This window comes from Cygnus olor, chromosome 22 (genome assembly GCF_009769625.2).
Source record: "Cygnus olor isolate bCygOlo1 chromosome 22, bCygOlo1.pri.v2, whole genome shotgun sequence".
Lineage (NCBI taxonomy): Eukaryota > Metazoa > Chordata > Aves > Anseriformes > Anatidae > Cygnus > Cygnus olor.
In genome coordinates, this window is record NC_049190.1 from 6736350 (window position 1) to 6751935 (window position 15586).

Consider the following 15586-nt stretch of genomic DNA (forward strand, 5'->3'; position numbering starts at 1 on the left):
GCACGAGTTTTTAATCACGATGGTCTGAGATGTAAAGCCAGAGGAGCCGTTTCGAAGCTGCTTCACGAGTGTTTGTTTGCGGGGGGCTCTCGCTGGGTTGACAGCGATGCTGCAGCTAAACCGCTGCAACCAGCCTGCCTCGTAGCGTGGCCTAACCTCTGCCGTTGCTTCATCTCGGTGGAAAAATCTTTCTGCTGCCTTCGCCGACTGCTTTGCATAGTTTTGACGGGTGTCGTTAAACCATGGCCGCGTTCGCTAACCCCAGAGGTGGCTGCATCTCCTCGGTGCTTGCTCTTAGCCATCTGCGCTCCTTCCAGCAGCCGAGACAGGGAGGATGGAGCGACGCCCTGCTCCGAGGGAAGCCCGGCTCCCAGTTGCTGCGGGAAGACGAGCCGTAGGTCCTGTCCTGCCTGCTGGGGCGGGGGAAGCTTTCCCATAATTGCAGCGAGCGTTGACTCAAACCCTGTGGTTTTGCTTCGCTTCGATCCAGGGGTTTCTCTTGTGCTTCTCCCCCATGAAAGCCGGGGAGGAGCGAGCCCCTGTGACTGCAGGGGATGCCGCTTTCCCAGGATCTCTGTCCAACACCCACATTATAAAGCTGTGATTGAGGGAATGGAAAAAAAAACATTAACAAGGGCAGCAGGCAGGCTTGGAGGGCGAAGCAGGGTCTGCCGGTGAGCGTGATGGCACTCGGATGGCGGGTGAAGCATCCTTTCACCAGCTGGTGCCCTTGGCAGCTGCACAAAACCAGAGGCAGAACAAACCCCGACACCCTTTTTAGGTTGCTCCGTGTCCCATTCTCCTCGCTTTCCTTGCTTTCAAGCCAGTCCTGTTCAGAACAAGGGTCTTTGAGGTGAAACACCCTGGCGGTGAGATGGTCTGGGGCCATCACCCTGCGGGCGAGAGCATCTTTTATCCCAAGATGTGCGAGAGCACAATTTATCCCAAAGCCTGAGGCTGAACAGCGAGAGCATCCCGTCCGACAGCCAGTCCCACCCACCTCTTAACCTTTCCCATTCCCCGCTCGCTGTGATGCTCCAAGTGCAAACTTGGAAGAAATGCTTTCATCTGCCTTTAGGAAAGACGAGTTTCCAGGCCCTTTATTTAGTGGGAGAACTGGCCCCCATGACACACGGCATCTCCATAAGAAAGCTGCTGAATGCCGGAAGAAAGCTGGCTTTGTTGTTCTTTTTGCAGCGCTAAGCAGTGCGGGCTTTCGGTTTCCTCTCTTGTTTTTCTCTTCAAGCCCCGGCTTTCATCTCAGAGTATTTATTTTTCACTGCTTGAAGGGGGAAAAAAAATGACTTATTTTTCTTTTTTTTAAAAAAAAAATGTATTTATTTTAAATTAAAATAGCAACTGTCGGTCCCTTTTGTGCCATGCCTTGGAGAGAGAAAGAGGGCCGGTCTCTGGCAGGGTGCTGCAGAAAGGGGTACCGAGTCTCTCTCCCCTCCCTGCCCTCAGTCCCCAACGTCTCCCTGTGCATGTCCTTCCTCCCCAACCCCTCCTTGTTCCCTGGTTTTCCCTCTGTTCCCTTTTTTCCAGCTTTCTGTCCCGATTTTCCTTTCCTCCCCCTGAGTTTCACTGCCCTTTCGGTCCAAGGAGCCCTAATTGGAACAGGCCGGCCCCGCTCCTGCTTCCTGCGTGGGAGTGAGAGGCTACGCTTGTGAAAACAGTTCAAAAGTGCAGACAAATTTTTGCCTAATCCTGCCTAAATAACTGGGGCTCAGCTGGGGTTATTCGCCCAGGCGCTCCTGCCCCGGAGCCGGGTACCTGGGAAAGGCAAACCTTGCCCTGGGGGGGAAAACCTGAGATGGGAGGTGGTGGGAGGTGGTGGGAGGTGGTGGGAGGTGATGGGAGGTGGTGGGAGGTGATGGGAGGTGGTGCTGCTGTGCCCGAGCTGCCTCTGCTCCATCGGGGGGCGTGGGAAGGGTCTCAGCTCCCGGCCCCCCTCTCTCCAGCCTCCTCTCTTCCTGAGAAAGGTTTCTCAGCTGCTGAACCCTGCCAGCTGGGAGACTTTGGGAATCGTCCGTGTTTCAGCCTCCCCCATCACTACCTCTACCCTAGTTTTCCTCCTGGTGACTGGTAGAGGAGCTCCGGGGTGGTGGGTTGGGGTGAGCTGGAGATGGAGAGGGCTGGAGCTGGGTGCTCGCAGGCTCCCTGCAGGCACGCGGGAAGAAGGTAAGAGAGCAAATCCTCGTCCCTCCTTGCTGGGCCTCTGAGAAACTCATTTCACTCCATCGCAGGCGTCCAGAAGTGGGGACTTGTGCGGGACCGTGGGCACCTCGAGGTGGGACGACCCTGGCGTGGCAGAAGCCCTTAGCCCGGGTGGACGATGCCGTGAATGAGGCTTCTGGGGGACACGGCCTCCTCGCTGCCCCAGGGCCTTCGGTTGCCCTCCAGCAGAGCCAAACGGTGCTTGTAGGAGCGTCCCAGAGCTTTGGGTGCTCACAGGGGCATCTCGGCCTGCTCAGGAGACACGCCGGGGCTCAAGGACCGAGCTCTTACGAGGAATTCAGGAGTAAATCAGCAGCTGTTGGATGCACGGTCCTGGAGAGCTGGTTTTCTTGACTTCACCTGGTCCAACGCCATCACACACTTACCCCATGCCGCCTTCACGTCTCCAAGGTGCCCCCCAAATCCTGGCGGTGCCGGCAGGCTGTGGGACTTGCCTCCGTCCCAGGAGAGGAGGCAGGGCAGGGAGCGGGCTTTTACCTGCGACAGCGGCGTGCTGGGTTCCTGACCCGGGTGTCCATCCATCAGAGCAAGGGCAGGAGGGGGCTGCCGGGTCAGCTGCCCCCGCTCTGACCCGCCGGGCATCCATTTACACGCAGGCTACTGTGTAAAATCGCGGGGACTGGACGAGGCCACACTGGGGCTTTTGATGGGAAACAAAGTGAGTGGCTGCGGGGAGCTTAAAGGGGGCATTGACTCCGAGTGGAAATTCGGGAGAAAAATGACTTTGCTCCCATCCTCCCACTTTTTTTCTTTACCGCCATTTATTTTGCTTATGCAATCAGATGCTAATGTTTTGACGTGCAGCGGAGTCGCTTGTGTTTTAAGGTCAAAATCCCTAAAGTTTGTAAATTGTAGCCCTTTAAAAAGATCAGAAGTGTAGGAATAGTTTATACATGCGGAGCCTGGTGAGAGCAGGATAGGAATTTGGCTGGGAGATGAACTCGGTGATCTTGGCCTCTTTGTCCGTTTGCCGGCTGGTTTTCTCACAGGCTCCACGTCCGCCTGCCCAACAGCCAGCACGGCAGGGTGGTGGGTTTGGGGTAGGAACCCTTTAGCTTAAAAGCCACGTAGGGATGCGGTGCTCTTGGCCGTGGCAGGATTGTTAGCATCCTTTTGCCCTTCTGAAGTTTGGTCCCCAGGGATGTCAGGGAGCTGGAGGACGAGCGGGGAGCTGGTTTCGAGAAGCCTCCGTGGTCTTAAATTGAGCCCCCGGACCCCTCCTCGCTTTGCAAAGCTACAGCCACTTGCATAGATGTCCCTCCCTGCTTTCCCACCGTGTAAGGCAAATTACTTATCTCTGCTCTACACATGCTGGAGATGATGTGACATAATTTTCCAGAGCGCCTGCAACTCCTGTTAGTATTTAAAACTCAAACCAGAATACCCTGCCTGGTCTCCCAGGAGGAAAATCAAATGCAGTTCCCCGTCGGTACAACGGCAGCAGCGGGAGACGTGGCGTCGAGGCAGTGCGCTGCACGCGCGAGCCGTGTAGATGAGGCTTTAATGGGCATCGTAAAAACGAGGCAGCAACCCTAGCCCGGGATGCAAAGCTGGCCCCCGCTGCTGTGCTTGCTTTTTGGATTGAAACCCGACGTTTCCCAGCCAGGCTTGGGTGCAGCAGCTGGGCTCGGCGCTGGCCGACGCTCCGTGCCCGTGCGCATGCACGCGTGTGTGCGTGCGCGTGCTTTGTGTGCAGCGGGAGGTGCACGAAAGGGGACGTTTTATTTGTGTAAGATTTGATTAAAATCTTGGAAACGGGTTTCAGATGACAGTGAAAGCTGAAACCGGGGGAGCTAAGCCTGGCCTCGCTTTTGTTACTGAAGTTCTGCTTGGCTCTGACCTTTGCGCACCGCAGGCTGCAGGTGAGCGGCTCCTCTGTGGGCGCTGGAGGACAGCACCAGGGCTCGATCCTGCTGCCAGCTCCCCGCGCCCAGCGAAGTCACACCGGGCAGAGCAGAATAAAGCCCTTCGTTACCTTGGCACACACAGGAATCGGCAAAGAAAATGCCACCGAGGTAAATTCAGTATCTCAAAACCAGTGGAGGCAGAACTGAGATAAAAACTGTCCCGTCCCCGCCCCCCTGCCCCGATCACGCAGCCAGGACTTGTCCACAAACACGTATGCAGAGCTTTACAAACCCATTTAATTTTACACATGTGAGCTCTTCTATAGATGTGGGACACTGCTGACTAAAATTAGGCTTCTGCAAGCGTTTGCAGGCTTGGGGCTTTTCGGCTGTTTTGTGTTCTGAAGAAATTTCAACTGGCGGTCTAACAGGAAAAAATGCAGATGATGTTTCAACTCTGAATTTTCCCAACGCAACTTGTTTTGAAGGAGAAGCCTTGAAATGCACATTTTGGTTTGTTTTGGTGTTTAAATAGAAAACCTCCTTTGGCACTCAGCATTTTTTTTGAATTTGAAAATAGGGCGTTTGCTTCTCCGGGTGACCTCTCTCAGGGAATCGCTTTTAAGTATTCCCTGTTTTGACATTTTGTTTGTGCAGAGCTCAGCGTTCACCTTACTGAACCAAAACCCTATCCCCCGCTACCGAAAAATTGAGTCGCTGGCTCTGTGCAAACCCCAGCGCGTGGATCCTGCAGGAGAAGGCAGGAGCGATGAGCGGTCGGTGCTCTCGTGCTGCAGAGATAGGAGCAACACTTTTGCATGGCCGAAAGCCTCGTCACCCGCCTTGCCTTCGTGGTGTGCCTAAGGAGGTCATCTTTGCACAGGTCTTCGTGGGTGATTCAGTGTAAAATGGGGTTAGAAACGTTTTCGTAGCCTAACTCTGACTCATCTTCCCATAGCGCCTGCGAGCAGCGAACTGCCGTTTAACCAGCCGCGGAGGGGAGTGGATTCCTGGGTGGTCCCTGTAACCACAGAGCACAGAAAGCAAAGCATTAAAATGTAACATGAGGATGAAGGGAAAGGGGCACCGAACCACTTTCTCCCGGTGTTATCTCAAAGCAGCAGATGGAGAACAGAGATAGGGAGGGTGCCTGCTCATTTTTCCGTGCCCTCTCCAGCCAAATCCAGTAAATAATGAAGTGCAATTTGCCAAATAGCCTTTGAATGCATTATTTGCTTTTGAAGGTCCTGATACTTCCACCGTGGCAGGCGATGCTTGATTTATGTGGTGGGGTTGGGGGGAGGAATCGGGCCCCCAGAGGCTCGGTGTCGGGGATTTCACTGGCGCTACCTCAACAAAGAATCATTGGGTGAGGGGATGAGTAAGGTTACGGGCAGCTGGAAACAGGGGAGCTGATTTTGCAAATCTTTTACTTGGGGCCAGTAGGTGGAAGGTGCGGAGATGGAGGCAGGGAAGCGGCTCTGTAGGGCTGGGCAGCGGAATAGGGCCGGGTGGTGATTTAGGGTGGCTCTGCAGCGTGGTCAGCCCTGGGCTGCGGGGCCGAACGCGGGCGCTTATTGACACAGCCCCAGGTCCTCATTTGGGGAAAAAACCCAGCTGTGTGGAGTTTCGGTGATACCTGCAGGTCTGGCTGCCCGTGAGCACAGCAGGACCCCTCTGCTGGGCGGCTGCACCCCGATTCTCCCCGCATCGGGGCCGCCACCCGCAGCCAGCACTGCTCTGCGTGTGTACGGGGTCACTAAACCAGAGCTTCAATCGACGCGGGGCGATAGTGGCTAGGGTTTCCACAAACCAGAGAGTACTATGAGTTTTGATGTTTGTGTCCAGATGTTGATGAAAACGCCAAAAAAGCTTGTGCGTGTTGTCATTTTTCCGCTGAGAACAGTTTTCATTGAAAAATTTCCAGTAGGCTACGGAGTTAAACCAGCCTCAGGCGGAAGGTTTACAATGGGCCTGATAAAGTCCAGTTGTTTGAGACGGTGAATGTAAGAGGCTTTCCTTCTCCGCAAATGATGGTTTTCAGGAATGCTTAAAATATATGAAAAAGAGCCAAACCTTTTATTCAGAATGAGGAGATTTTTTTAAAAAAAACAACAGTTGCTTTTGTTTATGAAACTCTTTGGCTACGAACATCCACCTCCTTCCAAGTAAATTAGAGAAAGGAAAGAAAGAGAGGAAGACCTTTGCTTCTCATCAGGACTGACTCCAAGGCCCGGCTCTTGGCTTGGCCCCGCGTCTCTCATGGGGGCGGCTGCGCGCTGCTCGGTGACTCACTCCGAATCCGCCGTGCTACGGCCTCGCATGATGTAACTCTGTGCTAATGTGGGATTTTCCAGCTCTTTTGTTTTCCCTCCTTCCTTGGATGGGTTTTCTGCCGGTTCTTCATCATGCCTCATCCTGCTGTGAACTTACTTCTTCCAGGATCGCCTGTTGATTCTTTAAAATTACTTTTTTCCTCTTGCTTTCCTATGGGCCAGGATGCCCAGAAGTGGAGCGGTAATTCGGGGATGTTTTTCTCCATGCTGTCCTGTTCACTCTGGTGTGGGACCCTTTACCCTTGTTGGTGTCTGGCACTGCTCAGCCATCTCCCAGACTTCAGAAGCCACCTGGGGTGACGACGCTGGGTAAGCTGTTGTCTGTGCTGGTCTTTGATACCACCGTCAAATTTCCAGTAGCGCATTTGTGGTTGGCTCGCAGGGAGACCACATGCACCGTGTAACCCAGCTTACCAGACAGGGCTCGTCTGTGCCCTTCACGCACGCGATTCTTTTTTCTTCTGTGTGTAAGAAGCCTGCTTATGGACTCTCAGGGTTTAGATTTTGCGCTGGAGGGTGTGAAAAACTTCAAGAGCAAAAAATGAATGGATTGCTCACTTTTTGACAATCCAAAGGACAGAGTAATGTGAGGACTTCTGTTGTCTTTCCCAATCCTTATGACCATTTTTCTCTCCTGCTTTTTTCAGATATGGAATGTGCAGATGTGCCTTTGTTAACCCCCAGCAGCAAAGAAATGATGTCTCAGGCATTGAAAGCCACCTTCAGCGGCTTTGCGAAAGAGCAGCAGCGGCTGGGAATCCCCAAAGGTAAGACACGGCTTCCTGGTGAGCAGCTGTGGTAGACACAGAGATCGTGTCCTCCCCCCAGGATGCCCTTCCCCACATCTGCCATCCCTTTGACTGGTTCCCTCCGTGCAGCATTGCCTCGTTTATAGGTAGCATCAGCTGGAAAAATCCAGACACGGAGGCCAAACCTTTCAGTACCGCTTGCAAGCTGTACCCGTCTGACAGACTGTGCCTGTCTGTCCTGCTAACGGAGTGAGATAACCTCTGCTGCGAGACTGCTCCTGCCACTTTGTTGAGACTCGGAGATTTCTATTTACAAGTCGTGTCCACAGTATGGAAAAGCAGCTGGGACCCTTTACAAGAGGCTGATAACAGGGAAACCAAGCAAGATGTGGGTGGAAAAAGGAGTCAGAGAAGCGTCAGGATTATTAGAAGTCCCAAACAAATCCAAAGCTCATTCTTTGTATGAAATAAGTCTGCAAATAGGGCTGATCCAAACTGGCTGTAGGTGCAGCGTTCCCCCACCACATATTGACCTTTTGCCAATCGATTTTCGGTCTCTATAGGATGAGGCTGTGCAGGTGCTTATCCACCTGTAGCACTGTTAGTGTCCTGTTTTCCTGGAGAAATGGCTTGTGCTTGCTTGTTAGTGAACCTTTTCTACAACCCTTTGGTGCAGATCCCCAGCAGTGGACGGAGACGCACGTGCGGGACTGGGTGATGTGGGCAGTGAACGAGTTCAGCCTGAAGGGAGTGGATTTCCAGAAGTTTTGCATGAATGGTGCTGCCCTCTGTGCCCTGGGCAAGGAGTGCTTCCTGGAGCTAGCGCCTGACTTTGTGGGAGATATCCTTTGGGAACATCTGGAGATCTTGCAGAAAGGTGAGTCCTGGGGTCTCCAAGGTGAATAGCTCATGTGGTCCTGGCTACTCTGACTTTGGGCCTTTCCAAGGAGCTTGGTTTACAATCTGGCTGTGCAATGAGGTGTTCAGCTTGGGCTGCAATCCCAATAAAAGCGTCTTTGAAAGCCTAGCTTTCCAGTAGGGTTTCAAATGGGCATCCCAACCTGCAATGGGCAGTGCAAATCCTGGCACTTGTTGAAAGAGGAAGGGTGTTTACGCCGGCCGCTTGGCCGGGATCCACAGCAGGCAGGGACGCTCTGCCTGCCTGGAAACGATGGTGGGATTTTCCAAGGCATTCTTCCTCAGATCGTTCAGCTCCTGCTGTGAATTTTACTACTTCCTCCAGTGCAACTAAGTACAACAATATCACCAAAATCCCACCCTAATTTCCCAGTTGCAATTGGAAGCGGCTTTTCTTTGTTTTATGTCTCATGAGTGTAATGGCTTTGAGTTTGAGTGGCTGTGTCCCACACAGGAAGGAATGGCAGAAGCCACCTGCAAGCATTTGAGGGCATTAATTTATTTATTTTAGTTGGGTAGGGGAGGTATGCATTGTTTTAGGTGTTGATTTTGATGGCATGTGGCTGAAGGATGCAGAAGCAACACTTTTCCCACCTAGGATGGTTCCTAAAGAGCGGGTGAAGATCTTTAAGACCTTTAACCAAGTCATGAGCAGGAGCAGCAGCAGATCTGGGTCCTTCTCTAGCTCATTCCTGTGCAGAGCTAATTGCCTTCCTGGAATATCCCTTGTGCTGCCGTGCTGACCCTGCGTGCTTGTCAGTGGGCCCGTATTGGTGACAGGAAGGGGAGGGGAAACAAAGTTATGCCTTCCAGGAAACCATTGACAGATGGATGTTAATTGCTGATTACTAATTTTACTGCTACCTGTGGTTTGCAAAAGGTAAACATGGCTATTCCCAGGCTCTGTGCATGACAGGCTGTTTTTCTGCTCTTTGTTTGACTCCGTATCTGTTCAGTTCGTCTCGTTTTGCATGATTTTTAATGAGGGCTTATATCAACAGCAAGCAGTATAACCAAACAAAGCGAAGGGTTGTGGTCAGTCCGATTTCTACTTGCTGTAAGCCAGTGCTTGTAACACAGCTCTGCCTTCCTGCAACCCTCCTTCATTTGTCTGTGCTGTAACCCGCAGCAGCGCGATGTGCTGCAGGTACCGACTGATGGCTGGGTTTGCTCCCAGCCCTGCTCTTCCTGCAGATCCCCCAAGGCACGCAGATGAACTTGGTGATGCAGTTTTGCTAACTGTAAAGTAGGGATCATGTTTCCTGACAGCACTGACACATGCTGGTGCTTAGATGCTGCAGTTATGAGGATGCAAAAGGTGTGAGGTAGATAAGGGCTTTTACAAAGATGCTGGAAATATTTCTACCTATTGCGGCTTTTCCTCCAGAAGGATGAAAAAGAGTAAGACAATTTATTTGTCTCAACACTGTTGGCATAGCCCTGGGAACCAAGAAACCTCTGTTCTATGTTCTGTTTTACTGGTGACTTTGTCACTTCTTGCGTAAGTTATCTGAGCCTTAGCTTCTATGGTGGGTTCTTAACACATTTCCCAGAGGGGCAATATCTATGAAGTATTTGGAGAGTAACTGAGAAGGGCTTCCAGGAAATAACCAACTTCACCCCAAGGACTAATTCCTGTTGCCTGTAAGTCATGGGACTTGTCTTACTTGTTACATCTCCAAAGGCCAGACAAGGTCTGGGTTCTGTTGTGGTGGTGTTCCACAAACAAACTGTGCAAAATGGCCACTGCCACATCGCTCTCCTTGTGAGACGAGATGTTTCTTTCCGCTTTGCAGCTGGGGATGTGAAACATGAAGAGCTCAAGGTTTCCCGAGGCTCACCTATAGCGTCATGGTGTTGGTGAGCCCACGTCCAACTGGCCAGTTCCCATCTCTCCCGTCTTCCCCAGTTGCCCACTATCCTCGCTCAGGGATGTGGACGCTGAGAGTGGTGGTTAACCCCTCGATGTTTGGCATTACCTGTGGTGGTGTGACTGCTGGAGTGGGGTCATGCTGGGACAGGCTGTGACCTTGCTGTCCCTCCTGCTAACATGCGTCCCTTGTGAGCTCTTTCCGAGAGAGTGACTCATGTACCGCAGCCTGCTCAGGGTTTAAAAATGGCAGCAGATGGGCGACTTTTCCCTGCATGGATTTGGGTATTTTCAGGCATATTTTTCCAAATTTCTTCCTAAAATAACCTCCTCAGTTACCAGCAGTCAGCAGTGCCCTCCACTTGACTGTAAGCATAGCTGAAGGTTGCTCTCTTTCCCTGTGGTCACCCACCCTGCCCCTTGGCAGACTCCGTGGGGAGAGGAAAAGAGCATTTCTCATTAGGTCTCTCTGTTTGCACAAAACCTCCTTTTGTTAGAGAATATTTTCCACCCTGCAATCCCCAGGAGAGAGGGCCAAAATTAGGCTCCTTGCAAGCAAACGTGCGTTATCTTCGGTTCGCTTCTCTTTAGCTTCAGCAGAAATAAACATAACCCGGAGTTGTCCGTGTTTTTTTTTTTTATTTATTTTTGTTACCCTCTGCAAAGAAAATAAAATCTCCCATGCTGGTATCTCTGCCCGCATGCCGTGCTGGAATGAGTAAGGTGTTAATGGAAAAACTGGTCAGGGGAGGAACAGTGCGGCTTTTACATGGGAAAGCAAATTCAGCGCCAAGCCCAGGAGTACCAAAGTTCTTGGAAAAAGCAGTGGAAAGCAGAGAATCTGTGCTTTGATGTGATATTTGCTCATTCTGGGTGAATCACGCCTATAGAAAGGTTAAAATTTGCGGTGCTGCCCGTGTATTCCCTATGGAGTGTGCATCAGGAGCTGGTTAATGGACAGGGTGGCAAAGCTGCTCTGAGCATGGGATCCTCCGCTTTCATCAGGCGTAAGGTAGACGTGCCGTGTAGGCTGGGAATTAGCACTAATTTAGGGTTGTAGGAGCTGGTTTGGTATGCATTACCCACTCACTTGCTCACACCTACTGCTGGTCTAAAATAGGGACTTTTTCAGGAAAACAGTTGTCCTTGTATGGTGGTTTTTTTTTTCATGAGCTCATACATGTGACTGTAATAAACAATCCTTAAAAGAAAGACAGACAATAAATAATTTCCGTGCTTTCTTTAATTTTTAACTAGCTTTTCAAAACCACCTGGAGCCACTGATTGAGAAGGTTGTTGTTTCTGCTGTTTTGTTTAAATTTGTGCATGCCTCCAGCAAGAATTCCCAAAGGAGCCCAAATGCATCGAGTGCATGTTTCAGTGGGATTTCAGCACCTAACTGTGCACTTCTGTTCCTTTGAATGTCCCAGTTTAACCCTGGGAGGAGCATTTTAGGAAGTTTCGACCTCTCTGCATTACAGCACGTTTTGCAAGGCATGGTATGTCTATGGACATGTGACATTTGCTTCCTTTTCTTCTTTGCAGAAGAGATAAAACCGTATCCCGCAAACGGAGTGAATGCAGCATATCCAGAATCCCGCTATACTTCAGACTACTTCATTAGTAAGTCTCGCTTACTGTTATTGTTGTGGTGCTTCCAGGTGTAAAAGTGCCCCCTATTAGAGGTTTGTCTGCATCACATGAGGACTGCACCGTGCAGTTACTTCCCCTTCATGGCACAGCATGCAAAATGTGTAACTCAGTCTTCCTTGCTGTTTTGGGTTGACTTATTTAGAAGTTTATTTAACAAGAAAGGTGTGGGGTTAGGGGAGGAATGGGGCAAGAAGGCTTAATTCAGGATTGCTAGGTAGGAACCTGGCGAAGAAAGAGATGAGTTATCAGTCCAAACTCCTGCACTTCCCATTGCCATTGATTTGGAGATGTTCTTTAAGAGAAAAGTATTTGAGATTTGTAGTGTACTTCATGAACCAGCAAAAGAACCCCAACTAAACAAACAAACAAAATCACTTGAATTGGGATTCCAGGTTCTGGAAGGTGACTTTGGAAGTTACCATGTATTGCAGTCATCAGTGAAATTTCTCTTACCCATAGCTCTTTGCTGAGAGTATGCTCTTCATGGTTTTCCAGCTTCTCCCACTAGCAGCTTGCTTGAGAGGACTTCAGTGTAATTAATGATGTCTTATTTTTTTAAATCACCGCAATTATAAGGCACCATCTGTATATAGCTTTTAGAAACCTCACTCAAAAGTATTTCCCAATTGTGCCAGATATTTTATATCCAAAGACAGTCTTCTCTTGCGTCACAGACCCTGAATCTTACTGTGCTGTGGAAGACTGGAGGGGCAGTGAGCAGTGCTCTGGTTTCTTCAAGCTGACCGTGTTTGCGTTGCTTTCTGACACTCCCGTCCTGCCAACAGGTTATGGCATCGAGCATGCACAGTGCGTGCCTCCCTCCGAGTTCTCCGAGCCCAGCTTCATCACAGAGTCCTACCAGACCCTCCATCCCATCAGCTCGGAAGAGCTTCTGTCCCTCAAGTACGAGAACGATTACTCCTCAGTCATCCTGCGTGACCCCGTCCAGACGGACTCCCTGCAGACAGACTACTTCACGATCAAGCAAGAAGTGGTAACGCCAGATAACATGTGCATGGGGCGTGCCAGTCGAGGTACAGTTGGGCATCTCCCAGGGCTTGCCTGGGTTCTTGATCTCTCTACTTATATGAACCCACAAATGCTGCCTTCCCGTCTGTAGAGATAGTCCTTGACGGGGCCCAAATCCAACAGGGAGCCGTGCGATGCCAGTAGTGGAGCTGTTTCCCTACGTGTGTCTCTTATGGGGTTGAACTCCCAGATAATTCCCTGATGGCTTTGAGCCCTCCCTGCCTTGCACTCCAGGGGAAACAAGAAGGTCTTCCTTGTCTCTGCTCTGCTGCCTGTTTTTACATCTGCAAAAGTGTAGCATTTCTGGCTCTGTACTTTGATGTCAAACTTGAGTGAAGCTGAAATAGGCTTTAAGGTTATTAGGGAGGACAGACTGCTGTGTGGTTGTATAAATCTCATTTTCCTAGGAGACCAGGCAAAAACCCACAAATCCTTCACAAGTTCTCATCAGGAATTACTGTCCGAGGCTCTGAAAGGTTTTACACTTGATGATCCAGTCTTTATCCGTTATCTCCGTTCAGTTTGATGGCTGTTTGTTTGAACCGATAATCTGTTCCAGTGAACCCAAGCCTTATGCTTTGTTAGGAGACTCAGATGTCACGAGTTGGGTCAATGACAGAACTGAAGGACCCCCTGAATCCTTGTGCTACAACCCCACATCTCCAAAGAGTTATAAGTACATGATTCCTGTTTGAGTTGATGGGCTTTAAACACCTAAACACTTTTGAGGATCTGAGCCAAGTGCCTTTTCAATTAATATTAAATTCTGAACACATGGGGCCCAGATGCCCAACTATTTTGTAATTACATTGCTTAAAACGAGGCTGAGGATCTGGCTCACAGTATATATTCAAAGAAAGAGTTTAATCCGTAGAGCTCAAAGTCACTTACAAAGGGGTATCATTATCTCCTGATTCCAGGTAGGGAACCTGAGGCATGGGGTAGAGATCTGACCTGCCTGCGATCGCGCCCTGAATAGAATCCAGATGTCCCTATGCCTAAAATTCATTATACTAACGTGTTACTGTGAGCCGGGTTTGATGTTGAATATTTAAACCCATTCATTCATCCAGCACCGAGAGCTGAAGATGTGCTGGTTCCCTGTGAAAGCTGGAGCCCCTTTGCAGGCCTGCATCGCATATGCTTTGCACAGCGGCGCTCATTTTATGTTGCTCATTCTTTTTCAAGGCTGGGAGAGCTAATGACAGGAAAGTTATTATTTGTATTATTACCTCTGCTTCTGCTGGTTGAGTGTTAATATGAGAGAGGTGACTTGGATGATACAGTGAATCAAAGGGGTAGTGGTATAATTCTAGGTAAGCTTCTCTTTCCGGGATTGCTTTTCTGGCCATCTTTCATCTGTGCCTTTCCCTTTTCTTGAATTCTTCTTTAACATTTGTGATTTTTTAATAATACTCATTGAAATGCAAGGATTCAGGAATGCTTTTGCAGTTATGCCTTCAGCCTGTTCCTACTGGAAAGCCTAAAATGGTTCTAAGGGAAGGAAGAAAGAGACCTTAACCTGGCATTGGGGACCAAGTGCCCCTGGTTTTAGCAGACACTTTAACTTACTGATTGTGGTTGAAGAAATGCAACAGGCCCTGGCCATGCTTACACTAACACTACATTTTAGCCACCCAGAAGGGCCTTTGGGTGGCATAAATACTCCCAGAGTGGTATAAAGAAGCCTTAATATAAACCAGAGTCCGGCTTATTTATGTTTACATTCACATTTACCTTCCACTCTTTTATAAGGTTAATCAGTCGCAAAGTCAAACACTTAAGGAAGAGTCAGGGTGAAGGTTTTCCAGACAGTCGCCTTTCGCCTTTCTTTGTGTGGGCAGCAGGAGCTAATTTTGTGATTCCCTGGGAGTTTTTTCACTCTGCCTTATCAGTGAAGGCGTCTGGTTGGAAAGCATAGCTGCCAAACTCTTAACAAACTTCTCCTGAGTAGGTGCAAGGCGTGATTTGCAAAAGCTCACAGCTAGGTCAAATTTGGGTGAATTTTCAGTGAAATAGCACAAGTCACGTCCCCAGCACTGAAGCTGTTCATCTGGCAGATTTTTAATTCCTTTTCTAAAAGGGATCGCACCCCAAGACTTCTCAGGGAAGTGGTTATGCCAATGAACGTGCACAAAATGGTGTTATTTTCCCCTTACAGAATTCAGGAAGTGATTGAAGTACATTTTGTGAAATCCTTAAATAAATACATAAATAAATGTAGCGTGGATATTATCAGGAGAATCATTCTGAAGCACAGACCCGCTAGAAGTAACTACCAGGAAGGCCTTTAAGGGGAAATGTTGGGGGTTAGACTACGTTGAGTCTAATGAAATCATGCTAAGGGGAAGGTGAGCCTAAGCTGGAATCCCAGGCTTACAAGACTAATTGATTTGGTTGAAGAGAGAGCATCTTTTTAGGATGAAGGGGAAGATGCCTGTAGCCGAGGCCAGCAATCAGGGCAGAGCTGACTTCTTGGCACAGCTCTGCACCCACAGTAGTTAAGCCTTTTTGCAGCAAGTGCTCTTCGAACTACAGCACAACAAATATTCGGGGGAGCGTGCCAGCGTCCTTCCACGTTCCTGTTCCCCTGTGATTTAATATCTGGGCCCAAGCTGCGGGTAGCTCTGCCAATGGAAATTTCTCCAGGAGCTCTTGCACAATCCCAGCAGCTGTTTTTAGCCCAGTTTGGGAAATTAGTGAACTTGAATGATCCTGTTGCACTCTTAGTTTGTCAGTAAAGATGTTGAGCAATCGTCAGCGTAAGGGAGATCAGAGAGAGCAATTTCAATTTGTTCTTCGGATCCTTTTTTAGCTCTCTGTTTTAAGTACAGAGGGTATACTTGTGCTGTTTTCTAGAGGGTGTAAATCAGCATAGCACTGCTAAGGATCTGGCCTCTCATGTTCTGGTCTTTACTAAAAATACCCCGGAGAGTAGCCTTGATA

At 49.6% G+C, this 15586-nt stretch overlaps 1 protein-coding gene across 5 annotated transcripts in view; it reads left to right on the plus strand.

Annotated features, from left to right (window-relative positions):
• Positions 1–15586, plus strand: part of ETS1 (ETS proto-oncogene 1, transcription factor) — a 77415-nt gene that overhangs the window by 45482 nt on the left and 16347 nt on the right. For 4 of the 5 annotated variants that reach the window (XM_040534178.1, XM_040534179.1, XM_040534180.1 and 1 more), the window contains 4 exons: positions 7069–7188; positions 7847–8047; positions 11504–11581; positions 12397–12645. In XM_040534178.1, coding sequence (XP_040390112.1) covers positions 7069–7188; positions 7847–8047; positions 11504–11581; positions 12397–12645 — 648 coding nt within the window. Of the gene's footprint in view, positions 1–6706; positions 6731–7068; positions 7189–7846; positions 8048–11503; positions 11582–12396; positions 12646–15586 lie in introns of those variants that run through there. The other variant, XM_040534181.1, reaches the window with a different exon arrangement.